At 48.4% G+C, this 27,623-nt stretch overlaps 1 protein-coding gene across 5 annotated transcripts in view; it reads right to left on the minus strand.

The window, feature by feature from the left end:
* LOC138285067 (zinc finger protein 418-like) overlaps nucleotides 1–27,623 on the minus strand; it is a 389,919-nt gene that overhangs the window by 34,844 nt on the left and 327,452 nt on the right. For 3 of the 5 annotated variants that reach the window (XR_011201512.1, XM_069224555.1, XM_069224554.1), the window contains exon 7: nucleotides 18,006–18,177. The exons of the other annotated variants lie outside the window; for them this stretch is intronic. Coding sequence is in view for 2 of the 3 variants with exons in the window: in XM_069224555.1 (XP_069080656.1) it covers nucleotides 18,011–18,177 (167 nt within the window). In the remaining variant the exon portion in view is untranslated. The remainder of the gene's footprint in view (nucleotides 1–18,005; nucleotides 18,178–27,623) is intronic. 5 annotated transcript variants of the gene reach the window in all.

Below are 27,623 nucleotides of genomic sequence, written 5' to 3' on the forward strand. Positions count from 1 at the left end.
TATTATCCTATGGAGGGGAAAACATGTACTGCATTCGGTCACTTCACAACAACTTACGGGACTGTTCTCCGAGACGTAAGGTGAGTATAGGGCAAGTTCCAAGGCCACACCAATGGGTCATCTCGGGAGGTTCTGGGGCATTCAGGTGTAGAGGTGTGCTACGGTATTGGGTGTTCTTTTCACTTTAATGGGAAATGGCCGGTCACAAACTTGCTGCATGGAAAGACTGGAAGGTCAGACTATGGGAACCCACATGGGGGCTTGATCCCTGTGGTCCTCGGGAATGTGGGGACACCGTTGGGTCCACTCCTCCTTGGGCATCAGGGTGCCGGTGCAGTGGTATCTCCTGGCATCAGGTGCAGTGCTGGAGTTCCTCACTGTTGCAGTGGGCACAACAGAAAGTCTGCAAGTGTGGACTAGGGGTCCAGTGCAACCAAGCCAACAAGTGGACTCAGGTCTCATGAGGCTGGGAAGCAAGGGGACACGCTTGGCCCTCTTCTCCTCAGTTCGGGCGGACAGGTGCAGAGGTGTCCTGAGCCATCGGGTCTTTGTCTTGTGGTCACTCGCAGTTGTAGGGGGTACTGCAGAAACAGGCTGCAGACGCCATTATGAAGTCCATAGTGGGTGCCCTCAAGATAGGCTTTGTTTCTGGAGGGCCTGGGGACCACGTTGACACTGTTGGCCCACTTCAACATGGGCTGAGCGGCTCGGGTGTAGTGGTGATGTCCTGAGTTGGTGGCTTCGGTCCTCTCAGTTCTTTCATGGGTGTCTTCAGATTATGGGGAGCAGCTCCTCTAATCCAAGGGAGTTCTTCTTGCTGATTTGCAAAGCACTGGCAGCTCTCTCAGTTTCTTGGAGGCTTCAGCGGCTGGATAGGTCAGTTGCTCCTCGAGGGTCGGGTGCAGCAGGCAGGCTGGCAGAGTTGGCGCCAAGTCAGTCGTGCTCATTGGTTCTCAGGTTCAGCAGGTTTCTTGTCCACTCCTTCAACTGTGTCTAGCAAAGATCTGGTATCAGGGGTCCCCTAAATACTACATTTAGGGGGCAATAAGGGGAGTGAAGAGCAGTAGCCAATAGGCTACTTACCCTTGTGGTCATTACACCCCCTAGATGATCATTTCATGTGTGGAGTGGGCATCCCACTGTCCAGAGTTCGAAATTCCAACACACAATATATGGCAGAATTTCCCAAGTCATGTCCTCTTGAGGCTGGTGACCCTAGGGGTGTGTCCAGCTCGGAAGGGTGACAGGCCTCCTGCATAGCTAATTTCACACCTGTTCAGGTGCCAGATGGGCCCTGGGGCAGGGGGAGTTGGCATCCTCCTCCGAGGAAAGCCAGTTTTGCATACCAAAGACGGTGGGCTTCTCTGAAGCTCCCTGCCTTGGAATGCAGATCCGCAAGTCATCCTGTTGGGACGGGTGTGTTAACACCCCAGCCTGGACAGGCTTTGTTTCTGACCTCTAGAGAGTGGAGGCTCTCACCCTGGGAGGTCAGATTCTCATCTGTTGGTGGCAGACTGGCCACAACTGGTCAGTGAGCTCACCAGCAGTTGGTAGGTTTTTCAAGGGGCATCTCTAAGGTGCCCTCTGGGTGCATGTATTAATAAATCCTTATTAATATGAGATGTTTGATACCAAAAATTCCTATTTTCAGAGAAGCCATCATGTAGCATGTAACTCGTATTGACCAGTGTCCAGCACATGTTTAAAATGGCTTCCCTGCACACTTACTATGTTTAAGAATCGACAAACACACAGTAGAGGCATATTTGCACACAATATATGTCCTCACTTCTAATATAATGCACCCTGGCTTAGGGATGAAAGGCCTGCTGTAGCGGTGACTTACAGATAGTATAAGCAGTGTTTTAGGGGACATAGCACACAAGTATGTGCCATGTTGATTTTTCACTATTGGGAGCACCTTGCAATGGCAGTCAGCATAACTTTGGTGCTGTGTCCCTTAGAGTGACACACATTGTGCTGAAGTTATTAGAGGACCTCTTCAGTATCCATGCCGAAGGTACCAGTGATAGCATTTCCTACGGACTTACAGAGGTTCTAAAGGGCCCGGTCACTTGTTGATGAAGTGACCAGGTGTCTTGTTTTGGTGAAGCAACACTATCACTGTGGACCTGAGCAGGAACCCAGTGCACTTTAGTCAAAGTCGCATCAAAAACAAGGCAAAAAGTAGGGGGAAGGACTGCAACCAGACCCCAGCTTCCTACACTGTCCCACTTAGAGTGATATACTAAAGTTTACAAAACATGAAGAAGGAATGCTTGAATTAATCCCAGTCACTGGTAATTACTCGAAGCCACATCCTAATACATTGTTATTTTGTACACCATGCCAAATCAGTCTGGACCCTGCTCCAAATGGAACAGTCCAGCCCGAACTGCCAAACCAGTTCCTCCCTGAACCAGAACACAAGCAATGCAGAACCAGTTTCACCCTTGTTATGGGCGCACAAGCTACCACTGGTAATTACTTGGGCTGTTTGACATTGCTCAGTGTTCCAACCATCTTCTGTTCTTTTTACATTTATCACCCTATGTGGGAAAGGTATACTTAGACATGGGTCCCATGCTCACTATGCCACTGGGTTCAAGCTAGCCTGGCTGATGAGGAATGATACCCCAAAATCAGTCCGAGGATGCTCGTTTCCAGTCCAAGGAGGACCTGGCCTGGCTGGGTCCAAACTAGATTGGCGAGGCGAGCAAAAACATGATGGAGTTAGGCCCAGATCGGTGACTGGGGGTGATTCTTTGACATTGTTCAGCATTCTGTCCATCATCTGTTCTTTTTGCATCTCTCAGTGCTGATACACATGCTCTGGTTGAGCTATACTTGACTATTGCTGAGAACAAAATTACTTGACATGACTAAGCTACCGTGAACTATATAGCAGCCTGAAGGCTGGCAAATTCCTGTACTGGCTAACTAGTAGGGGCACTGGCCTCAGAATCATTCCTTTATTACAGGTAGCTAATGGTAGCAATTTCTCTGACACTGGGGCAGTCAAGCCCAACTTTGTCACCTTTTTTCAGAACCTCTACTAGGCTCACCAACTTTCATAACTAGAACTCTTACACCCCAACAGGAAAGGACTTCCCTATGAGATTGCGGTTATCTTCTCAAACCAGTCAAACCTGTATCTCCCTTTATCAGTTGAAGAGATACAGCGCACTAACACACCTCTGGCAAAACGCCAGGCCCAAATGGTTTCCCTCTTGAATTCTTCAAAAAGTATTTCTCACTTAGTGTGCTTTACCTGCGGATTATGTTTGATGAGGCTGTGGTGTCTTTGCTCCCCTACAAACTTATAGGCGCACACAATATCACTTCTTTTAAACCCCAGTAAACCAGCTAACAAGTGTATTTTTATCGGCCCATCTTTTTAATCAATGTAGAGGATAAACTCATCAAAAGACACAAAATGTCATGTGTTCCTTCATACGTTATGATGCAAAGACTTTAATGCCAGGCAGAAGCACCCGATATATTTGTTGCATTTGCAGGTGGCTCTTGCAAGTGTAACTATTCTGAAGGGGCATGCTACTTTAGTCTTTATAAACTTTGAGACGGCCTTTGAATACACCCACTGGCCCTTCATGTTCCAAATACTCCATAAAATGAACCTTGGCTACTGATTCCTTAAAGGCATTACTACATTATATGAGGAACCCTGGCTCAGTTGCTAGTAAATGGAATGCTGTCTAAACGCTTTCCTATTAGGGGAGGTACACACCAGGGTTCCCTCTTTCACCATCGCAATTCGTTCTGAACTGTTGAGCCATTGGCTGTGGCCGAGTGGGTTAGGATGGAAGGCCAACTAACAGTATTTCGTTGGGACGACCGATATGAAAATAGGGCATTGGTATACACTGATGACATGCTGCTCTACATACAGAAGCCAGAACAAGTCCTCCCCAGGATGATGCAGAGGATCTCCGAGGACTCATCAGATCTGTGGGAAAAATGGTGCAAGTTGACTTATATCATTGTGGCTGGTCCCCCCTTGTTGTGACTGCTAAACATACACACAACTAAAGTAGGCGGGGATGATTACTCGTACATGAGCCTTACGATAACCAGGTACTAGTAGAGTAGCTGGGACCTAAAATTCACGTCCCTACTTAAACACACTAAGAAGGACTTGAAGAGATGGGCCGCCCATATGATCAAGAAAATTGGGATGTCTGACCAGTTCAATATCATATCCCTTTCTAGATTTCTATATGTATGGAAAGAAATAATGCCTAAAATATCCCAGATACGTTCTTCACTGAATTACAGGCTATGGTCACACAGTTCCTATGGGCAGGCAAGAGACCTACACTCTCAAGAAGTGCACTCAATCACAATATGATAAATGGCTGAGCATAGCAGATGACCAGTTTTATTACCTAGCTTCCCAAGTGCTCCTCATCAATGACTGGCTTTTCGGTGACTGATACTCTCTTTACTGTACGGGAAAGGTTACCCCCACTGGTTCCTGAAGATCACTAAGCTACCCTTTATATGCTGGCACAAGGCCTTAAAGCACACATAATTATGAGGTTGACTCATAAAGAAACTCCCCCCTGGCATGGGTAGTGGTTGCTGCATGTGTCGAAACTTCAGTGCTTCAAGGGCTGGGACCTGACTGGGTTATCCAACTGTTGTGTGTTCACATATTACATACTTTGAGCAACCTGCTGAGGAATTTCGACTGCACCACACAATATTTAGATACACGTAAATACATAATGCCCTCAATTCACATAAGGTGACCTTGTCCAACGTTCCAGAATTCAACACGCTGGAATCCACGTAATCATAGCAAAGGCATTTCAAAGGTGTGTAAGTTCCTAGTCACCAACCCTCATGACCAGTTGGGTAAGACAAGGCACATTGCTCAAGACTATTGATGAGGATCCCCTGGAAGAGAAGGAAACATTTCTTACTTGTACTCTTCATTCTCGTTCAGGGGAATCCTTATCAAAGTCGTAAGCATCTTCCCCGGACAAGTGTTTGAAGCAGACATTTCAGTTCTCTGCAGAGGATCTATGTTAGATCTGACATCCTTGGTGTGGTCTTCCTCCAAACCTTTTCCCTTCACTCCTGTTTTCTGAATTTATTTTTTTGTTGGCATTAGGAGTCTGTGCACTTTACCACTTCTAAACAGTGCTTAAGTGCTTGTGCTCTCTCCATAAAACAAGGTAAAATTGGCCTACACCTGATTGGCATATTTAATTTACTTGTAAGGCCCTAGTATAAGGTACTACATGTACCCAGGACTTGTAAAGTAAATGCTACTAGGGCCTGCAGCATTCATTGTGCCACTCCCTAAAGTAGCACTTTAAAGCATGTCTGAGGCCTGCCATTGCAAACTGTAGTGCAGTTTTAAACAGCCACTTCGACCTGGCAACATAAACCTTTTGTTATACCTAAACCGTCCTTTTTAATACATGTAAATGAGCTCTAAAGTAGGTCCTAGACAGCCCCCAGAGCGGGGAGCACTGTATTTAAAATGTAAGACATGTTTTTACATTTTTATATGTCCGGAGGGTCCTGAGACGTCAAGATGGCAGTCGCACTCTAGGAGTACTCAGGACCCCTCCGTTATCCACCTTCATTCAAGCCCATCACTGCTATTTCCTCAACATGGGGGAAAAGTGTTCCAAGGCGAGGACCCTCTCTGAGTGGTTGACGGGGTTCCATGTTCAGCGAGGTCCTGGTAACCAAGGTTTTTGCTGTGGCCCTGTGTAATGGCATGATGGCGGCCGGTGAGACCCAGAGGAGGCTGCTGCTGCACCTACAGAGGGTCGCCCTTGGAGGCCTAAGGGCATTGAGAGGTGTCTGCTGCTGCCTCTCCTGGAACTGGTGTACCGCGATGTGAACCCCTCCTCCACCTCGCTGTAGGAGAAGACTTTGGCCTGTGGAGTGGACCAGCTCATTCTGCTGGCTTGCACCCTCCTGGAGACTGGTGACCTGAGGCAGCTTGGCTGTCGGACTGTCCTGGAGACATGCCAGTGACAGGCGGCAGACCCTGGCTGCTGGTGCACGGGACCCACAGAGGGCCGGTCTGAGCCTGGGCTTGCCCTGGGCCCAGTGAGTGAGGTGGCCTGGACCTGTGCCTCGGTGGCTCTGCACCCTTCGCTGACGAGCTGCGCAACATGTGTGGCCTACTGGGGGCTGGAGCCCGCCGCGCACCTTAGTGAGGCCTGTGCTTGGGGTTGGCGGCAGTGGTGCTGGCACCTGCTGACCTGCTTTAGCCCTGTGAATTGGAACATGGGCACTGCCTTGAGGATACTACTATGGCAAAGAGACAGGAAGCTCCCCTTTGGGGTGGGGCGGCGCACCCGTTGATTGGATTTGCTGCCTACTTGGCATGAGAATCCTGGATGATAGGTCCTTGGGGGTACAGTTACAGGGGCTTGAATCATTTTTACACTGGTGGAGATAAGCAGCCGCATACTGTGACACCATCCTGGTGGCCTAGAGATCTCCCCTGGCTGTGCAGCTTTATCTGAACCCCATTTGGCTCACTGCTATGCCCCACTGGCTGGTATGATCTTCTGTTGCCCCGGGACACTACGACTTGCTGGTCACGCTGGCTGCCAGGCCCAGGGGTCCGATGAGCCTTGGGCCTATTGACTACCTTTAAGCTTTAATCTGCAGCTTGCGCAACAATCTGGTGGTGTGGGGCTCCTGGCGCACTTGTCGGTCCCTTAACAGTGACAGGGCGGGGGCGGTGCGGCGCAGGCCCCCTCTGGCCTTCACTGGGTATTCGTCCTGACCCTGACATATCTGCAATGGGTTCCCTTTGAAATAGCACCTGCAGGACCCACCGTCTTCGCTTCCTCGGATGGGGGCATTGCCCCTGACTCTCCAACTTGGCTACTCGTGCTATCACAAGCTGTGGTAAGTGGGCCGAGCTCAGAGACCTGACACAGACGTCTATGCCAGTCATGGGCAAAGATAAGGCCTCCCATTCCTCGGCCACTCAAACGCTCATTGAGCGATATACCACTGGACTGACCACAGGTCCCACTGGGGACTCTGGGGCAGGTAAAACGGCCCCACCATGAGGACACCTTGCCACAATCCTCCTCACAAGCAGCGGTAGAACCCTAGACTGGAGAAGTGCTAGTTGATGTGGTACTGCTGTGTCAGGACCTTCACAATGCCACGGCCAGGATCACAGAAGCTGAGACTAGGTTGTGTACTGTGGAGGATGAAGTGTAGACTCCCAAATCCCAGGTATTGAGTCTCTTTACACGCACCTCAGAACTGCACCATGCACTGAGGATGCTGAAAATCGATCTTGGAGCAATAATGTGTGCATAATTGGCATCCCCAAGACTAATGAACCACAGCCAGTAGTGGATTTTCCTGAAAACTGGATCAAGGCATGGATGCCCTCCACCCATCTTTCGCCTTAGTTTGCGATTGAGCTGGCCCACCAGGCTGTAGTCCTCCATGACAGTGAGAGAAAAGGGAATTAGATGTTGGCAGGATGTGCCATACCAGATTGAGCAGGCCCACTGAGCTCTAACCTCTAGGACCCCCCCAGGTTCTTCACTCAGACCAGTGATAGCCCAATTTCTCAATTTGCATGACAGAGATGCTGTTCTACAAGAGGCCCGCGCTCACACCGATCTCCGCTACGGTGATGCCAAAGTTCTTCACTTTCCTGACTATATACCCGAGAGGTTCAATAACAGCGCCGCACATATCTGGAAGTCAAGCAGAAACTCTGAGTGATGTGGCTACAATACCATCTCCTATTCCCGGCCAGGCTACGGGTCATTCATGCTAACTGATATACCGGCATCTGCCTGGTTATGGCTCACAGAGGAGCATCCACTTACCATTCTCTGGCAGGACTCTCCGCGGAGACCTTGCCCGACCGATGTAGGTCGCTCTGGTCATGTGCCCAAACCTCAGCGGAAACGCACCCACTTGCAGAGACAGAGACAAACTCAAGGATCTGCTTCCATTTCATTGTCGCCCCAGGCCCGTGACCAGACATATTAGTTGTCTTCATGCGGCCTTGGCCCACCGTTATCGATTGTCTTCTGACTCAGAATTTGTTTTATTGAATTCAAGAAGGCATTTGACACAGTGGACTGGGGGTATCTGCAGCAGTATTGCGACGGGCGGGAGTGGGAACCCGTTTCTGCAGACTGGACTATGCCTTATATACCGATGCCATGGCCCACATCCAGATCAATGGCACTCTCTCACACGTTCCACATTCGCCGGGGTACACCTCAGGGCTGCCCCCCATCACCCATTCTTATTTCTCTGCCAATTGAGCCATTAGCACAAATGATCACAGGTGATCCTCTTTTCAGAGGAAGGAAATGGGATGAGGGATACTAATAGCATAGCCCTCAATGCGGACGACGTCCTCCTCTACTTGGCAGACCCGGCCACCAGTGGCCCCCGCTTTTTCCAGCTGCTCCAATGTTTTGAGGCTGCCTCTTACATCTGCATGAACCCATCCAAGTCGGTCTTGGTGCCTTGGCACCATCCCAGGACTGCTTTGATTGGCAAGAGGTTGTGCCCATTTGTGGATGAAGCTTTAAATACTTAGGCATCTGGGTGACACTCCTTCCTGATCTTACCTGGTCTTTGAATCTCACTCCACTGACTCAGAGAGCCAATGCTGACCTGGCAAGGTGGCGGACTCTTCCTCGGAATGCCCTGGGCCATATAGCTTTATACATAATGATGATTCTACTGAGATTCATATATGTTTTCAAAATATTCCACTCCTTCTGCCAAGTCCCTGGTTTCTTCCCTTAGACAAAACGGCTTTAGTATTCCACTAGCATGGTGCCCAGCATCACATTGCTTTACAGCATTGCCCGTACGATGGAGGTTTAGCATGACTAACCTCTATCTTTACTATCTGGCCTCCTAACTTCTTATCATACATGATTGGTTTAATGAGTGGTTGTCAGACCCAGCCTATTGGCTTGAGCTTGCCCAACTTACTTTCCCCTGGATTCTAGGTCTGCTCTATGACTCCCTGGTCCCTAGCAGAATTGCTTTGGTGACCTGAATGGTCTTACTGCTATGGAGAGTGGCTTAGCGAAATACCCGAGGGGCCAACACCATTACTCAAGCACACACCGCTTTAGTATGGTAACTGTTCACATGAGGTAGCAACACTGAAAGGATTTGACAGATGGGACTTGAGAGGTATGTCCCACCTTGGGAATGTGTGTGCTGGATCACACTTGCGATCCTTTTATGATCTCCAAGCTGTTTATCAGATCTCTCACACTCAGTTTTACAAATATCTTCAACTTAGCCATGCCCTTCATTAACATCTCTCACACACAGACTCACTTCCAGAGTATAATTTGCTTGAGGCCAAGCTTTTTATGGGGGCATCATGGAAGGTGGGTATCTCCAAAATATATAAAATGCAGATTATTAATGTCCCTGGTGACCTGGCCCACATTAGAGGTCTTTGGGAGCAGTGGGTGGGTCCCATTGAGGACAATGATTGGCTCAATGCCTTGATGGGGCCCAGAACTATAACTATGTCCTCTCGTTTGAGACTGGTACAAACATACCATCTTTATGGAACATATCTCTCACTGGCCAGGGTGCACCAAGTAGGGCTCCTCCCATATCCTGCCTGTCTTTGATGTGCAGGAACACCTGCTGACTTTTACCATACAATTTGGGTATGCCCTCCAGTACAGAGGTTTTGGTCTGTGGTGTTGGGCAAACTTGCTGAGGTACTGGGTTCGGAGATCCTACTGCTACCCCTTGTGGTTCTGCTGGGAGTGTTGGGTGAGGTTGGGGGTACACAAGTGGAGTGCACTTTCCTAGGAACGGCCTCGACAGTGGCCAAGGGAGACAATGCGGCCTGCTGGAAATCACCCACAGCTCCCATCCTCTCATGATGGTGCTGAGGGGTGGACGGATGTGCGAGGCAGGAGTGGCTGTCCCCGTAAGCGTAAGTGTCAAGGAAATGGCTGGGATAAATCTCTTGAACATTCTAATAGGGATATCAAGATTGGACTCAAATGCATTGTAATTTAAAATCCTCTTTGGTGGTAAAGTCAGACGTTTAAGCTACACTTCTGGAAATTCCACTTCTAGGAAGTTGTTAGTTACTTGTCCTAACCATTTGGTGCCCGCCACTAGGGTCAAGGGTCACATGACTGTGAATTGCTTACCAGTTGGGATTTGTGTATTCCTCCAAGACAGTGAGACAAAAGGGGACTAGATGTTAGCGGGGTGCGCAATCCTGTTAGTATGGCTGGGCGTAGAACTGTTCTATTTTCTACTTACACTCTGCTGCCAGCACACACAAAGGAATCTGACACTAGCCTTTTGTCCCTCCAGACTTCTTGGAGCCTTAGATGGCAAAGGAAGGCACTATCCATAACCAGATGTGGGGAAAGGCCAGAATGTTCCCTCTGCTTCAAAGGCTGGCAATAGGTATAAATAATGAATGCCCAGAACACCTCTTCAATACACTTCTGGACCTGCTGGAGACTTCAGAAGGATTGACATGTACCCTAGTGTACTGCCCTGCTAATTGAGGCCTGCTCTGATGCTTGAACCCAGGAATACTAGGGTGACTCAAAGGGCTAGATGGCTGGCCTCCTGTGTGAGTTACAGGAACATGGCAAGCTCCGGAGATCCTGAACACTGCACTTGGTCTCTGATGGAGTAAGTCATAACTCCCCCCCCCCACCCCAGGGTGCCACACAGGTCCTGGATGTTTGTAATTTGTGTTAGACATGCTGCTACTGCCTAACCCTAAATCTTGGGACTTAAAAAATTCAACAAAAAGTTGCAGGAAAACTGATAAAAGATTGGGACATACCAGCCAGCAGATCCACCCAAGCGGCATCTCTGGTCAGCCTGACTTTGCGGTAGCTACAGCTACGTTCCTCCCCACAGCAGTAAATCCTATTTAACTGAACCTCCAACTACCGGTATCTGCCATTGTGGAGCCCTCTTCGGCTAAAGCTTGCAGCTTCGTCTTGCTGGTAGTCCAAATGTAAAAATCTTCAATAGGCTCAACAGCGGTAGGCTCCCCATCAACGATGACAACCTCCTCGGGCTCGAAATCAGGCTTCCCCCACTCAGAGCTTTTTTTCTCTGACATCCTCGATGTCTTCACCAAGACTTTACCCCGTGCTCCACGGACTCTGCTTCTTAGCCACAACCTGCTACCTGGCCCAGCTGAACTCTAACTTGGCCTGGACTTTTCTTCAGACTTTCTACTAACTCTGAAGTTAAGCTGAGACTGGATCCAAACCACCTTGTGTATCCAACCGGCACTCTATTGTGGTTGGCCTTAAATTTTGACTTTGCCTTGGTCTCGCACAACCAAATTCCCGCTGTTGGCGCTTTTGATTTTTAGGTACTATTTTTCACTAAAAACTTTAACAAAGATTAACTTAGGTTCGATGGATTCATTTTATTATTAAAATGTATTCAATTGTTCAGAATGTGTTTTGGTATTTTTAATGTCTTGTGTTTTCACTTTATTATAATTTGTGTACTGCATAAATACTTTACTCATTGCCTCTACATTATACCTGACTGCTTTTGGGCAAAACTACCAGAGGGTCAAGCACAGTTTAATTTAGTGACTTTTGTGGTTCACCCTGACAAGGATTGTGGTTTTTGCTTGGGTAGGTTTCACCCCCTCTACCATTGACCCAATTTCTTACAATCTATCTCTGTAAAAATGAACTGACCTAACTGTCAACTCATATGCACAATGGGACATTGGACTAAGTGTAAAAGCCTTAAAGGCACAGTGCCAGTTATCATTCTTGTAGCTGTAGAGCCTATGTGCTCTCATTGTGCTACATTCCCTTTCTTTTTTCTTTTAGAAAAGAGGTGTGTGATTGATATTTCTAGGCACTTTGGATTTAGTGACTATGGCCCTCATTATGACCCTGGTGGTAAATCCCGCTTACTGCCACGCTGGCGGCTGCCACCTTACCGCCGGCAGTGGCGGATATCCGTTCACCATATTATGACAAACACACACCAATCCGACAGAATACAGCCAAATACACAAATCCGCCAGACCAAAGGTCAGTGGCGGTCCCAAAACCCATACCGTTACGCCAATAAAACAACACCCACCACATTATGACCCTTGAATCACCACTGCAGACATTCAATGGCAGTAAGTACCACCGCACTCAGAATGGGCACCCACATACATAACAACACTACATTGGCCAATATCAAAAACACACACCTGACACACATACACACACCACACCCACACACCCACTCCACTATAAAACACCCACCCACAACTCTTTACAAACAACAATTGCTGCCAGGAGACTGAGAAGAAGAGCACAGAGACAACTAGACACACACACCACTTACACCCATACACACCTCACGCACACCACCTCACACACCACATCACCCAATACACCCTCACCAGCACACATCACACAACACCCATGGCACCACAAAGGCACCCCCGTTTCACTGAGGAGGAGTTAAGGGTCACGGTGGAGGAAATTGTCAGGGTAGAGCCACGGTTATTTGGAGCACAGGTACAGCAGATATCTAAAGCAAGGAAGATGGAGCTATGGCGGAGAATCGTGGACAGGGTGAACGCCGTGGGACAGCACCCAAGAACAAGGGACGACATCAGGATGAGGTAGAACGACCTAGGGGGAAGGTACGTTCCATAGCAGCAAGACACCAGCCCGCCATACAGAGGACTGGCGGCGGACCCCCCGGAAAGTCCAGGCTAATGTTCCAGTCTGTTTGTAGCACAGGTGCAGTGTCCAAGGGAACACAGGAAGGAGAGCAATGGCAGTTAAAGGTGAACAAGGTGACTGAGTGGGACACAAGGAGGTAATCAGGAGAGTCTAATTTCCTGGCGGTGGTCTTGGCAAGTGTCTCTGGCTTCTGTCTGGGTCACAAGGAACATTTACGGGTTGGTTCACTTTCTGCAGGGGGAGGGATGCTGATGGCCTGTGGGTCCTGTGGCGGAGCCTCCTGCCCACTAGCGGCAGTGGAAGTGGAGGGCTGTTCAGTTGAGTGGCTAGTGGTAGGGGCACACTGATGTGCTGTGGCCTCACTCATGATGTTGGCCATGTCTGCCAGCACCCCTGCTATGGAGATCAGGGTGTTGTTAATGGCCTGCAAATCCTCCCTGATACTGTCCTTCCTACAGCTGCCTGTTCTCCTCCACGTAGTCAAGGATCTGGCCCATCGTGTCCTGGGAATGTTGGTAGGCTCCCAGGATCTTGGAGAATGCCTCCTGGAGAGTCAGTTCCCTGGTCCTGTCCTCCCCCTGGCACACAGCAGTCCTTCCAGAGTCCCTGTTGGCCTGTGCCTCTGTCCCCTGTACGGTGTGCCCACTGCCACTGACCCCAGGTCTCTGATTGTCTTGTGGGCGGGGTGTGGCCTGGGGTCCCTGTACAGGTGGGCACACATTGCTGATTGACATGTCCGGGGGCGGGGAGAACAAACGCAATATGTGTTCCGTCAATCGCCCCAATAATATTGGGGATATGTCCCATTGCATAGAATCCGGCCTTCGCTGTGGCATAATCTTCCACCTGGGGGAAACCAATGTAGCTGCACATGTGTTTTACCAGGGCAGACAACACTCTTGCCAGCATGATTGAGAACATGGGCTGTGACATTCCTGCTGCCAAGCCCACTGTCACTTGAAAAGAACCTCTTGCCAGAAAATGGAGCACTGATAGAACCTGCACAAGAGGTGGGATCACAGTCGGATGACGCATAGCTGAGATCAGGTCAGGCTCAAACTGGGCACACAGCTCTGTGATTGTGACCCTGTCCAGTCTATAGGTGAGTATTATGTGCCAGTCCTCCAGTGTAGCTGTCCACCAGGGGTCTGTACACAGGGGTATGTCTCCATCTCCTATTCATCTGCAGCGGTAGGTATCTAGGGGACACAAGAGTGAGTAGGCTGTCACAATTGAAACAACTATACCACAGCAGCAGTCCACATCGTGCATATATCTATTGGGACAGTTTACTTTTCAAAGTATGTCCCTATTCATCCTGTGACACAGCAATTATCGATAGGCCTGTTCACTCCCTCTGAAATGGCGACTGCCTGTCCTGTGTGGAGGGACAGGTGGAAGTGAGGTAATTCCGCTGACGCTATGTGCCGTGGCGGTAGGCGGTCGTGAAACCTCATTGGATAATATTGGGCCCTATGGGGTACAGTGGACAATGGGGATCTACGCCAGCGGTGACGGTGTACACCGCACGGACGTGACTGTCATTTTCTATCTGATTCCTCACTTGTTTCCTGACCTTCCACAGGAGAAGACCTACACTGCATGTGGTGCTGTGACCTGTCTGGAACCTAACATGGCCTGTGTGACTGGGAAAGGGCCCCAGCCTTCACTTCAGAGGAGTTGGAGCGACTGATGGATGGGGTCCTACCCCAGTACGGACAGCTGTATGGGCCCCCAGACCAACAGGTGAGTACACTGTGGGCACGATGCATGTGGCATGGATGCATGGAAATGTGTGTGAAGGCATCGTGTACGGGTGGGTGGGGGAGATTGTCTGTTGGTGGTGTACATGTTGAGAGCTGGCCAATGTGTGTGCCAATGGTGATGGGATCGGTTTTTGTGGGCCATGTGGGTGACAGGCTGGACTGTTTGTTTAATGGAATTCTCCTGTATGTATTGCCTCTGCAGGTCAGTGCCCATCAAAAGAAGGGATTATGGCGTGCCATCGCCAAAGACGTGCGGACGCTGGGGGTCTATGGAAGGCGGATCATCCACTGTCTGAAATGGTGGGAGGACCTGAGGCGCTGGGCACGGAAGACCGCGGAGACCCAGCTGGGGATGACCTCCCAACGAGGAAGGTGTGCCCGTAGGACCCTGACCCCCCTGATGGCCCGCATACTGGCGGTGGCCTACCCTGAGCTGGATAGGCGCTTGATGGAATCACAGGAGCCACAAGGGGGGGGAAGTACAGTGGGTATCATTACAACTTATAGCTGGTGGGGTGGTATCCAGGTGGTGGTTGTGTGTTAGTGGGTGCCCCTAAGGCCAGGCCAGACATTGCAGCGTGGGTCCTCTGAAGGGTAATGGTTGCATGGCAAATACAGGTAACCTAGCTTATTAGTATTCACTTCCAAGCAGGGCTGCGTCGGTCCCAGGTGTGTTGCAGTTGGCGGTGTGTGCTCTTTCTCATGGCTTGGTGACTAGCCATTTCATTGGTAGTGCAATGCATAGTGCGTAGGCCTGTTCCCTGGGTGTGAGGGTGCTGTGTATGCCAATGGTGGTGTTGGTGCAGTGGCTGACCCAGTGTATCCTTTGTCTCTCTCCCCCTTTCTTGTTTTGTCACCCTGTCCTTGTGTGCATTAGCATCATCTGGCGGAGGAGCAGAGGCACCGGCAACAGAGGGAGCTACATCCCACAGGACCCTGGAGGCAGAGTCCACCAATGCCGAGGGAACAAGTGGGACGAGGGCGAGGAGAGCACCACGGCGGAGAATTCAGGGAACAACCCAGACTCTGATATCTCCTCCGATGGGAGGTCCCTGGTGGTGGCGGACACCTCTGTGACCACCCCAGGTACAGCCGTGACCCCCGTACCAGAACTGCCCTCTCAGTAGCCCCTCAGCGAGTTGGCTGTGCCCACTCACCCAGGAGGGTGGGCATCTCCTTTGCCCCAGGCACTTCAGACCCTGCCCCAGTGAGCCCTGCTGCCCTGAGTGAGGAGGCTATTGACCTCCTGAGATCAATCTCTGTAGTGCAGTCAACCATTGTGAATGTCATCCAGGGGCAAGCATCCCAGATGCAGCAATGCAATGCATTCCTGAAGGGTTATTCATGGAGGTTTGGCAGCCTAACAGAGATTGATTTAGGCTCTGGCCTCCTCTCTGATGGCGGCCATTGTCCCTGTTTCTACCGTCCCCCCTCCAACTTCCACTTCCTAGTCCCATTCTCCTCAACCCCAACCCATCCCAAGCACACAGACAGATGAGCATGCACACAAGGCAACACACAAGAGTTGCACAGGCAAACACAAGCACCACACTTCATCCCACAGGCACTCACATACCATACCGTTGCAGACACTACAACATCCACTGCCTCCACTGTCTCCCCTGTCTCCCCTGTCTCCCCCTCCTCCTCCTCCTCCCTGCCAGTCACGTCCACAGTCATACCTGCATGCACTACATCTACAACCACTATCAGCATCACCACACCAAGCAGAACACACACCTCACTGGCAGACATCTCCACAACAGCCATGCATGTGTCCCCTGTGTCCTCTCCCACAGTGTCTGTCCCCCCCCCATAAAGGACACAAATGCAAGCACTCAGACTCTTAACAGCCATCCACCTCACATCAGCATACAGCCAATGCACCTGCACCCAAAACCAGCAGACGTATACCTCCAACAACCACTTCCTCATCCTCCCCTCCCATTACTCCTCCCACCCCAACGTCCCTAAAAAGCTTTTCCTTTCCCAAATTGACCTCTTCCCTCCCCCCCACGTCCTGCACGTATGGGCAGGGTACCAAGGACCCAGCCCAGCATCTCAGCCAAACAGTCCACGGGGACAGTGGTAGCACCACCTACTTGTGACCTATGACACTGAAGGAGAATGAGCCAGCACCAACAGGGATGAAAGGGAAGAGTCCTGCACCAGCTGTGAGGATGAGGACGGGGCCTGCACCATCTGTGGGGAAGGGGAAGGAGCCTGCACCAGCTGTGAAGAAGGAGAAGGAGCCTGCACCAGCTGTGAAGAAGGAGAAGGAGCCTGCACCAGCTGTGAAGAAGGGGAAGGAGTCTGCACCAGCTGTGAAGAAGGGGAAGGAGCCTGCACCAGCTGTGAAGAAGGGGAAGGAGCCTGCACCAGCTGTGAGGAAGGGGAAGGAGCCTGCACCAGCTGTGAGGAAGGGGAAGGAGCCTGCACCACCAGGCAGAGAGGGGAAGAACCCATCCACCCCTGCCAGGAAGGGTAAGGGATCCCTGACCCATGAACAGGAGGAGACGAGGCACTCTACGTCAGCAGAAGCTGCCAGGCTAACACCGCCACCAGCTGTCACAGGGCACCCACCACCAGCTGTGGATGTGCAGCCATCAGTGAGTGCAGGGGCTGCCCAGGAGCCTTCTCCAACAACAACCACCATGCAACCATCAGTGAGTGCAGGGGCTGCCCAGGAGCCTCCTCCAACAACCACCACCATGCAGCCATTAGTGAGTGTAGGGGCTTCCCACGAGCCTCCTCCAACCACCACCACAGTGCAGCCATCACCGCTGGCGGATGCCATGTAGTCCACCCTCCAGGGGCTACTGTGCGGCCTGCCGCCCTCCAGAACCAGCGGGCAAGTCACCCACCTGAGTGACTGTGGCCTTGCACTCCCCAGGACCAAGCAATGGGTGTGTTGCCCTCTCCAGAACCAGTGGGCAAGTCACCCACTTGAGAGACTGTGGCCTTGCACTCCCCGGGACAAAGCAATGGGCATGGAGCCCCATCCAGAACCAGTGGGAAGTCACCCACCTGAGAGACTGTGGCATTGCACTCCCCAGGACAGAGCAATGGGCATGGAGCCCCATCCAGAACCAGTGGGCTTGTTCCCGCATCTGGCTGAGGTGCCCTCCCCCCGAGGGGCCTGCCTATTTGCAAATTGATGCCCCTGCAATGTAGTATCTGGATGTGGTCAGGATTCAAGTTGGCCTTAGAGTCTGTGCCCTGTGGCCATGTGGGCCCTTTGAACATTGGACTGGGCAGTGTCCCTTTGTGTACATGTGTATATATCTGTTCGATGACAAATCGTATTATTCATTTTGAATTTGATCTAATTACAATCACTTAGGTCAATCAATGCCCTGTTGTCCTTGCATTATTCTGCAGTTTTTCGGGGACAAATTGTTTTTCGGATGCAGCTGGTTGTGTGTATGGTGTGTGTGTGTGTGTGTACACTGCATGTGTGTGTCACTGTTGTTTTCCTCCCACCCTCCCTTGTGTGCTAGGCGGCTGTACTCACCGTCATCATCTTCGTTGGCGTTGGTGTTCCAGGTGGAGCATGACGTAGAAGATCATTGGGAAAACTTGCAGTTCGGGTTCCATGGCGGCGTGGTTCTTCTCTGTGTCTCCAATGGTGAGTCCTTTCACTTCTGAGCTCTGTTTCCGCCAGGCTTTTGTTGGCGTTGGCACCGCTGCGGAAAAAGTGGCAGATTGCAGGGTCAAAATATGGTGGGTGGCACTTTGTCTCCCACCTGGCTGTTGGCGGCTACCGCTGTGGTGGCTGTTGTTTCCGCATGGCGGTTGGTGCGGTACATGGGCTGTCAATAGGAGTTATCACCGCCATGGTCATAATTTGGCGGTACTTACCACCAGCCTGTTGGTGGTATTACTGCCACTTTATCACCCACCACCAGAGTCGTAATGAGGGCCAATGTTGCTACAATTTAGGATATCATACAAAATCAAACATAAATGCGGTTTGGCTATTTCTATCCATTTTTAAGCTGCAAAGTCTATTGTTTTCAATCTATATGCACTTTTTGTCTCCTAAAAGAGCTGGCACACATATAGAGATATATTTTGCAAAGCACTTCAAGGTCCTGCACATGGGCTGAACAATTCAGTGCTTCTAACTATTGATGAGGATCCTCTGGAAGAGAGGAGGGTGGTTGCAGCACAATGCAAAAATTGTACTGCGAGCACCAACTTTGCTCATGTGCGAACTATAAAAGGGCACCCCTTTAGTGTTTTCACTTTCTTTTAACTTGGGTTGTCCTGGTGCAAAGTCTGCACCTTTTTGTAGGCAATTTTAACTCAGTAAGCCTTCTCTGTAGATGTAAATAGGGAATGGCAAAGGGGTTCTGTGGTTGCTGCGACTAAGTAATCGTTTTACAGTCATTACTAAGGAACTGTAGTTCAAACATTCACTAACGTTACAGTTTCTTATTTTCCTAGATTGCACTCCTTTGTGCATTGGGAAATGTGATTGCATTTGCAAGGTTGTTTTCACTGCTCTTTCAAATATAAAGCCGTTTGTACATCAAGCCCATAGACTAATAGCCATGAATAGCATTAATGTTTTTCAGAGGAATTTTAAAGTAAACAGTATTCTTATAAATATGCTTTCTTATGTTTCTACGACACTAAGAGAAGAAAAGGCAGTGCCATAGACACCAAATGGTAGGTCAGTGCTAACAACAGTTAGTTCTGGCTATCCCTAACTAATGTCCCTGCATGTGATAAAGTTGTGTATCTTGTTGATATGCATGAGGAAGACTAGTAAATGGAAGTGCATAAAGCATTTCTCTAATTAATGTCAAATGAACTACCCCATAGCAGATAATACCCATTCTGATACGTTATCACTTTTGCGTTATTCATCAGTACATGGGTAATATTTCTAGAGATTTATGCATTTGGAAGAAGCTTCCTGTCCTGAGCATAATTCGGTTTAGGAGTCTAGGTTTTGACTTTCAAATTAGACACACTGGTTCTTTAGCATTCTTCCTATGCTCCCAGGGTAGCTCATCATCACATCTTACAGGCACCTAGGCCCTGAAAATGTGAATAGGAGGCAGGACTTTTTAAGCGTGGCTCCTGTGTCACGGACGTCTGTTCATCCCTCAGTAGGTTCCAGGAATACATTCCCATAGTTCAGAATAAGTAAAGTAACAAGCTGATTTGCAGAAGATGTTTCTTACTTTCTCAACACTTTCCTATCCATCTTGCTGTGTTCAAGAAACCTTTAGGCAACAATTACACTTAAGATGTTTTCAAAGTATGGAAATACATACATAATCATAAATACCATACTTAAGATCAAACAGGGCAGTATTCACAAATCTCTTATAAAATCTGGTAATAGTAGGAGAAAATACTTTATTCGGTCATACATGACCATCAAAGTGCACATAAATATGAATTACATTGAAAACATTACTAAAATATGTACAAAGGCACATGAGTAGAGAAGATAAAATATTACAAAAAATCCTACTGTTGGTGATGGCTTGTTTGGTGGCCAAAATGGATATTGCATCGAGCTGGAGAGCGGAGGGGGCTCCAGCACTGGTGAAGTGGCGCCGAGGGGATGACTGGTGCGCCTCCCAGGAAAAACTTGTATATGAAGCAAGGGGCTCCCCCGGCAAGTATGAAAGAGTGTGGGGGAGATGGACGGGGTCCTGGGAGGACGGTGCCAGGCATGAGCCCTCGGCGTGAGAATGGAGGCGCACACTTAGAACTTTGTGGTGGTTATAGGTTCTTTGACCGTGTTATACCTGTGCAATGCTCAATTCGTGGAACGCAATTGTGACCGGTTGTGTTTTTTTTTTGTTCTTCAATAAAACCAATAAAGCTGTTTATAAAAAAAATAAAAAAATCCTACTGTTGAGGCTTATTAAATAACTCAATCCTAAAAATAAAAATCATGAACTCCACGCCCTGGGCAGAATGTTAGTTTCCCAAATTGCCAAAAGTCCCACCGTTAATAATTTCGGAAACTAATTCAGGCCAGCCAAGTAACTTAGAATGACATTTCCTAGTTCAATAATTATCGACCTAGGCTAAAATCTTTTGGCACCTGCACCAGAATGACAGTAGAAATCTGCTTACTGAGAATACGATTTCCTCCGTTGCGCCACGTTTTAAAATTCTTAAGGCCTTACAATTATCCATTATCCCGAGCTCCTAACAGATTGGGCGAATCCATATTCTTTGATCACTGTACTCTGAGCATGCAAATAAAACGTGGGCTTCAGTCTCGTTCGCCAGGCCGCAGACAGGACATGAACTTGACGCAAAGCCCCTGTTCCACCTACTGGTGAACGAGCTTAGAGGGTGGGAGACTGTCCTGAATCTTATAAAAAAGACTTTTAGCCAGGGCCGAAGTGATCCTGTCAAGATATGGTTCAAATGAAGAGAAGAGTTTTATTTCCAAAAAGCTTCTTGTCAATGCACTGTGAGTGCCTGACAAAGCTGTCTGTTGGTATGTAAACTCCCAATATTGTTTTTTTAGTATTTGGGTGTCAGCTTTGCTTAAGCAATCGGGCTCATCCCAGAATCTGTTCAGGTTCAGTTTACTGAACCAGTCTTGCACTGACTTCATCCAGGAAATGCAGCTCACATTGGCTGGAGTAATCAAATCCCTTACTGAGTCCCTATAATGACTCAGTTCATTAGTAGACCTCAAATGGACCCAATAAGCAAGAGGACTTAAACATGCTAAATTTGCCATTCTACTTAACTTTAAATCCATGTAGAGCGGGGTTAATGGGCTCCCCATCGGTAATTTTTAAAAGTTTCCTTATGAATTTATTTTCTGCAATAGTCAGGCAATCCAGGTTATTATGCCCCCACAGTTCTCCACCAAATAAGGCAGCTCCATGCGCCTTTGCTCGATAGACTGCTAACACTGGAGAGACAGATCATGAGCTGGTTACATTATAGACCCTGATGATAGCGTTAGAGTTATGCTGAAGCACTAGAGAGGACTTGGATAGTTGGGGAAGCCATTTTAAATTGCTAGTTAATTTAACCTACAAGTATTCAAATGATTCAATCCTCTCCAGTACTTTCCCACCTGCTCTAATTGGTCTCGACTTAGTTCCTCTCTGTCCAAAGACCATATATTTTGTCTTCTCCGCGTTCAATTCCAATCCTCTTGAATTACACAAGTTTGTGAATCTGTCAATTAAAACTTGGAGCTCCACTGGTGATCTGGAAATCAGTAGCGAATCGTTAGCGAAGAGTAATATGGGAACTTTTAAGTTGTTCAATGAGGGGGCATCGTTCTTACAGCTATAAAGTTCCTTCGCCACTTCATCCATATAGGGGGATAGAGTGGGGGGCCAGTACGCAACCCTCGCGCACACCACGTCTGATGGCAATCTTGTTTGTTAGTTCACCCCTTTTGCAACATCGCACTTGAGCATAATTCATAGAGTGCAGCCTTATAATCAGCGTGAGCATGTTTGGTGGAATCCCCATATTTGACTACATAGCCTGTTGCGTGGAACAGAGTCAAAAGCAGCCTTGAGTTCAACAAAGATACGCAGAGCTTCTGTCCAGCTAGTGTCACATGTTTCCATTATAAGCAGGCAAGCCTAAAGACTTGATCTGTGGTGTTAGTTTTGGGGCGAAATCCAGCCTGTAATGGGGTCAACATTTTCTCATCTTCTACCCACGTGAGCAACTTCTCGAGGATCTGTCTTGCGAAACTTTTCTGAAGATTGTCAAAAAGGCTTATTGGTCTGTAATTGGAAGGTAAGCTGGCATCCCCTTTTTTTTGTATATCAGTATAATCGCCACCCCCTTCCACGACTCCGGCATATTCCCTCCCCTTGAGATTGCGTTAGTCAGCAGATTTTGTGTAGGAGCTCCAAATTAATGACTCTGATTTATATAAGTCTCCTGGGATTTTATCCGGGTCAGGTTCTTTGGCACATTTTAGGGCATTTATCGCTCTGAAAGTATCAGCTATACTGAACTCTAGTGGGTCCATCTCTTCCATCCCACCCTGCCCACAGGTAATTCCCTCTTTGTGTACTTCAGCCTCATTATACTCCTGTTCCAGTATGTGCGCTCGCTCGTTTAGGGTAGAGAAATGAGAGACCCAACTGTCAGGATCTATATGATGATGGAGGGGATTTGTATCATTCGATCCTGCTTTTGATACCAGCTTCCAAAAAACCCATGAATCTCTAATTTCCACTGCTTTTAACATTTCCCACCACATTGAATCACCTCTCTCTTTTTTTGCTAAATGAAGTGTTCTATCATATTTCCATCTGGCCTCCATGATGTCGTCTCTATCACCCTCCCATAATGCCATTTTTAAGTGTGATTTAGCAGTTTTGCAGTCATCATTCAACCAAGTAATCATTCTTTCCCTTGTCGCCTTCCCAAGGTTGTACCTAAAGAACAGTTCTTCAGATAGAATACAAACAGGTCATCTATCTCCGAGTGCGAGTTCCTATTGGCCACCATGGCGGGCCAGGACAGATAGCGACCATTACTGGCCACCTCAGGCTCAAAGGTCGTTATCTCGTAAGTAATGTTTGCTTTCCTTACTGGACGAAGAGAGTTGTGGTCACTATCCAGACGATGTTTGACTATCATGTCTCCCAAGAGGCCCCACAGTCTCATGTCTAAGAGGATATAATCAATGACACTGGATTGTTTACCCCTCTTGAATGTTGTGCGGCCAATCCAGGTTCTAAGGCCCGAGTTGGCCATCATTGAAACTATCTTAATGGCAGAGGCTGTGTGATTCTTACAGGGGTTCCCTCCCATAGGTGGAATATTCCAAAATTGATCTTCTGGGGTGGTAAGCTCTTTCAGAAGGGTGGACGGCTCAAATGTTATGTTGAAGTCACCTGCTACTATAATCTTAGTCCCACTATCCAAGTGTTTTAGTGTCTCCTCTAGCAACAAGAAGGTAGGGGCCTCCTCATTGCCTTGTCCATGCCTAACGTAGATGTTAATGAAAGCAACATGTAGTCCGGAGGGGAAGGTTATAATAATGCCCAGAATATCTGCTGAGTCTATTTTCATAAGTTTGCGGCAGCTAGATAAGTCGTTCTTTACTAAAGTCAGCACCCCCCCCCCACTAGCTCTTCCAGAATTCCTGGGTGGCTTTCCCTCTTTGCTATAGGAGGTATAGCCGTTGATAAATGTTTTATCTGTAGCACAGGTCTTCTGGAACATAAGGATATCACATTTCTCTATATGTGAAACCCACTCATTATCTTCTTATTTGTGCCTGATCCCTGCTAGGTTCCACAATACCAGTGAAAGCTGATTACTAGGGGTAGTGTTTTTCCCTCTACCAAGCTGCTCTGAGACTTTGCCCACTCCCCCTCAGGGGGGGGTCTGTTGTATTGCTGGATGTTGCAGGTGGATCCTGATGGTCCCTCCTCCGAGGCGATCCTCTGCATCTCCTAAATCTTTCTTATGTGCTGTCTCATTATCGTAAGACTAGCGATAGGAGATTCGTCAGGGGCCAACCTCACCTCAGCCACTCCCTTCTTATGTAAGCATGCCTTCTCAGAAATGAGCAAGCGGGAATTCATCCCTGCCTCTTCCCCCACATACAGTCAGTCCACTTTGTCAAGGGAGCTGAGCTCGGGGGGGGCAATTCTTGTTGTATTTGTAACAAGGCACCCCTTCCAGAATCCTCCCAATATCCGTCTTTTGGAGGGCCCAGTTTCATATTGATTGTTAATGATTTGCATTCCCTTAAACGGCCAATGCGTTGCTCAAAGCCAATAAGGTTATTACCCAGGGTGTTAGAGATTAATTGAACTATGATATAGCTGTCTGGAGCCTGCTTGAGTGAATATCTCTTCACATGGATAATGTCTGATCTTACTATAGATAGGCAATTGCGTTGGTATCTAAGCCAAAAAGTGACTTTCTTAATCAAGAATTCAATATCCTCATAGGAATCCTTGCTTAATTTAGGCACCTGCGTTATGCAGATCTGATCCCCACAAAATTCCTGCCTTGAGTATGGTGATATCCTCCAGCTGAAGTATGAAATTCCCTACTATGAGGATCGTCTAGAACAGGATGACGTTTTAAGCTAGAACAAGCTGGAGGAGTTGTTTTCACCAAAATATCACAAATGCTCCTAGGGCTACGGGGTTTAGTACCCCATTTAATCCTCCCCTCTGGTAGAGTACTTGGCTTCAGGCCAAGAGAATTGCTTCCCTGTCCGGGGACCATCCCCAGATTTTTACAATTGCATGGGTAGGCAACTTCCTGTTTTCTCCTAGGATCTTATACCCTACTTGGGGGGTCTTTACAGCTACCCTGACAAGAGCAGCAGCGCTCTTCCAATTTTGCTGTCAAGTTATTCATCTTGCTAGCTAGTTCAGCCACCATTGTTCTGAGTATGTTTATTTCGTGCCAAAGTGGACCACGGTTGTTGGTAAGCTCAGCTATTTCTTCCTGCGGTTTACCTGTAATGCTAGTAGGCAGGGTGGTGCACTCGGTTTCTGCCAAGGAGGCAAACCTGTTTGTGCAGGGTATAGTCCTATTCACTATTACAGTGGGTGAAAGCGGAATGTTTGCCGGGGATAGAGAAGCTACTAAAACTCCAGCTGTGACACTCTGACTAAGCAGGTTTCTATAGCTGGGCATTGGTGTAGCCTTATCGCCAGTTGGGGAGTGTCTAACTATATCTTTTGATTTAGTAAACATTCCTCCCTTGCCCTCTTGGGCGATTTATTTTTTAGCAATAGTTGCACCTCCCCAATAAGGTTGCCAATTTCTAAGAGAGTACCTGGATCATCATTCGCCAATAGTCCTCACTTGGTCAGTTGCGTTTGCTTTTTAAGTTTTTTTGCACTGCTGGACAGAGACTCAGTAGCCCTTGCCTTGCGCTTACCCATTATTGGTTATATCTGGGACTCTCCCAGTTCCCCTAATTTCTGGCCAAATACAGCTTTTTGAGCCTGGATCTCCTTCCGACCAGAGGGCATAGGGGGGTGGGACCAGCCCAGCCTCTTCCAGCCGATGATGAGTTAAGACAGGCCCGCCCAGGCGTGTCCCGCGCTGCGGTGTCTGACCCTGCGCTTTATAGCGCTGCTGGAGTAGATTCAGCTGTGGCAGGTAATGGCCGTCTCCTGAGGCCAAGGGCAGGCTGGGACTTGCAGTCCCCCATTGTGCGTGCGTCCCGCGCTGCGGTGTCGGTCCCTGCACTTTATAGCGCCACTGTAGTAGAGTCAGCTGTGGCACGTAATGGCCGCCCCCTGGGGCCAAGGGCAGGCTGGGACTTGCAGTCCCCCTCTGTGCGCGCATCCCGCGCTGCGGTATCGGTCCCTGTGCTTTATAGCACTGCTGGAGTGGAGTCAACTGTGGCAGGTAATGGCCGCCTCCAGGGGCCAAGGGCAGCCTGGGGACTTGCAGTCTGTGCGCACGTCCGCTAATATGTGGTATTAAAGAGTCTAAAGTTTGCTAGTGAACAAATTTAATGCCAAAGCACAGTCTGGGATTAGTATATATGTGAAATAGCTGTTTGAATATGACTGGTTGCTTGTTACCATTCCATTATTTTCGAAGCACTTACTAAAGGAATTAACATCATACAGTTTTGAGTGAAAATATTTTTTAGAATCAATTTCAAAGAATGGAGACCCTAGACTACATTCTTTACTAGCAACCCCCAGTCTGAGGAAAATACAGTTAGAAAGAAAATCTCTAGGCATTTTGTGAATCACAAATGGATAATTCGTATCTGAAGGAGGAGTTACTGATTTCTTGATTCATCCTCTTGAATGGCTGTAGGTCGATAAGGTGTGCAACAGATAATCAGAGGTGCCTGGCAGCACAGTGAAGACCTAGGGCCAGATGTAGTAACATTGTGAATTGCGACATGCAAATTGCGAGTCAGAGAGACTCGCAATTTGCGAGTCGCAATTCAGAATGTCGGATGGTGTCCCTGACACCAACTGTGATTTGCCAGGGGGTCGCAAAGGCCCACCTCATGAATATTTATGAAGTGGGTCGCAATTTGCGACCCCCTTGCGAATGGCGGCCCTAAAAGGGATGGTGGCCTGCTGCGGACAGCAGCGGACAGCAGACCACCATGTCTGTGACTACTTTTCAATAAAGTAGTTTTTTTTTTTTTTTGTAATGCTGCCCGTTTTCCTTAAAGGAAAACGAGATGCATTCCAAAAACGAAAAATGAAACGTTTTTGTTTCATTTTGTCAGAGCAGGCAGTGGTCCATAGGACCACTGCCTGCTCTGAAAAAATGTTTGCAGTGTCATTCACAACGGGGAAGGGGGTCCCATGGGGACCCCTTCCCTTTTGCGAATCGGTTACCACCCATTTCAAAAGGGTGCAAACTGCGATTGGTTTACGACTGCGTTCGCGGTCACAAAGCAATCCTGCATTGCACTGCGACTCGCAATTAGGAAGGGGACACCCCTTCCTAATTGCGACTCGTAAACCCATTTTGGGATTCAGTAACCAGGTTACCGAATCGCAAAACGGGTTTTGTGCATTTTGCACGTCGCAAACAGCAAAATTTGCTGTTTGCGACGTGGAAACTGCTTCCTACATCTGGCCCCTAGTTTCTTCTGATATCTGGGTTTTTGCCTCAGTAAGCTTTCTGCGCAGTAAAGGCATCTTGAAAGTAACCCTGTTTCTACTAGAAGACAGCTAGAGAATTCAGGATGGGCTTGATGTGGTCACTTTTTACGAAATTGCAGAGATGTAGGCACAATCTGGCAGACTAGCTTCGTAGGCTTTGCAAAATGGCATTTCGGTTGCTGGGGATCATTTTACAATAGTCCAGGCACGCTATGAGAAGAATATTGGGCATCTCAGCACAATGGGTGGTTTGTAGATGTGGGAAGATTGTGCACAGTGCGGATATCTGGATGTGGATACATGTGACCACTGAATTGACTTGAGGGGGATGAAAAAAAGTCAAACCAAAAATATTCACAGGGTCCTAGCCTTTTGTGAGGTTTAAGGGGGATGCTGAATTCATGCGACCAGTTAAAATTATAGTGGGATGAGTTCACGTTCCTTTGTCACAATGATTTCACTTCTGGCCCCTTTCATGCAGAGAAAGCACTTCATCAAATTGAGCATAAGAAGCACAAAGTGTGAGCAGTAGTTACGCTGAT

This window comes from Pleurodeles waltl, chromosome 3_1 (genome assembly GCF_031143425.1).
Source record: "Pleurodeles waltl isolate 20211129_DDA chromosome 3_1, aPleWal1.hap1.20221129, whole genome shotgun sequence".
Lineage (NCBI taxonomy): Eukaryota > Metazoa > Chordata > Amphibia > Caudata > Salamandridae > Pleurodeles > Pleurodeles waltl.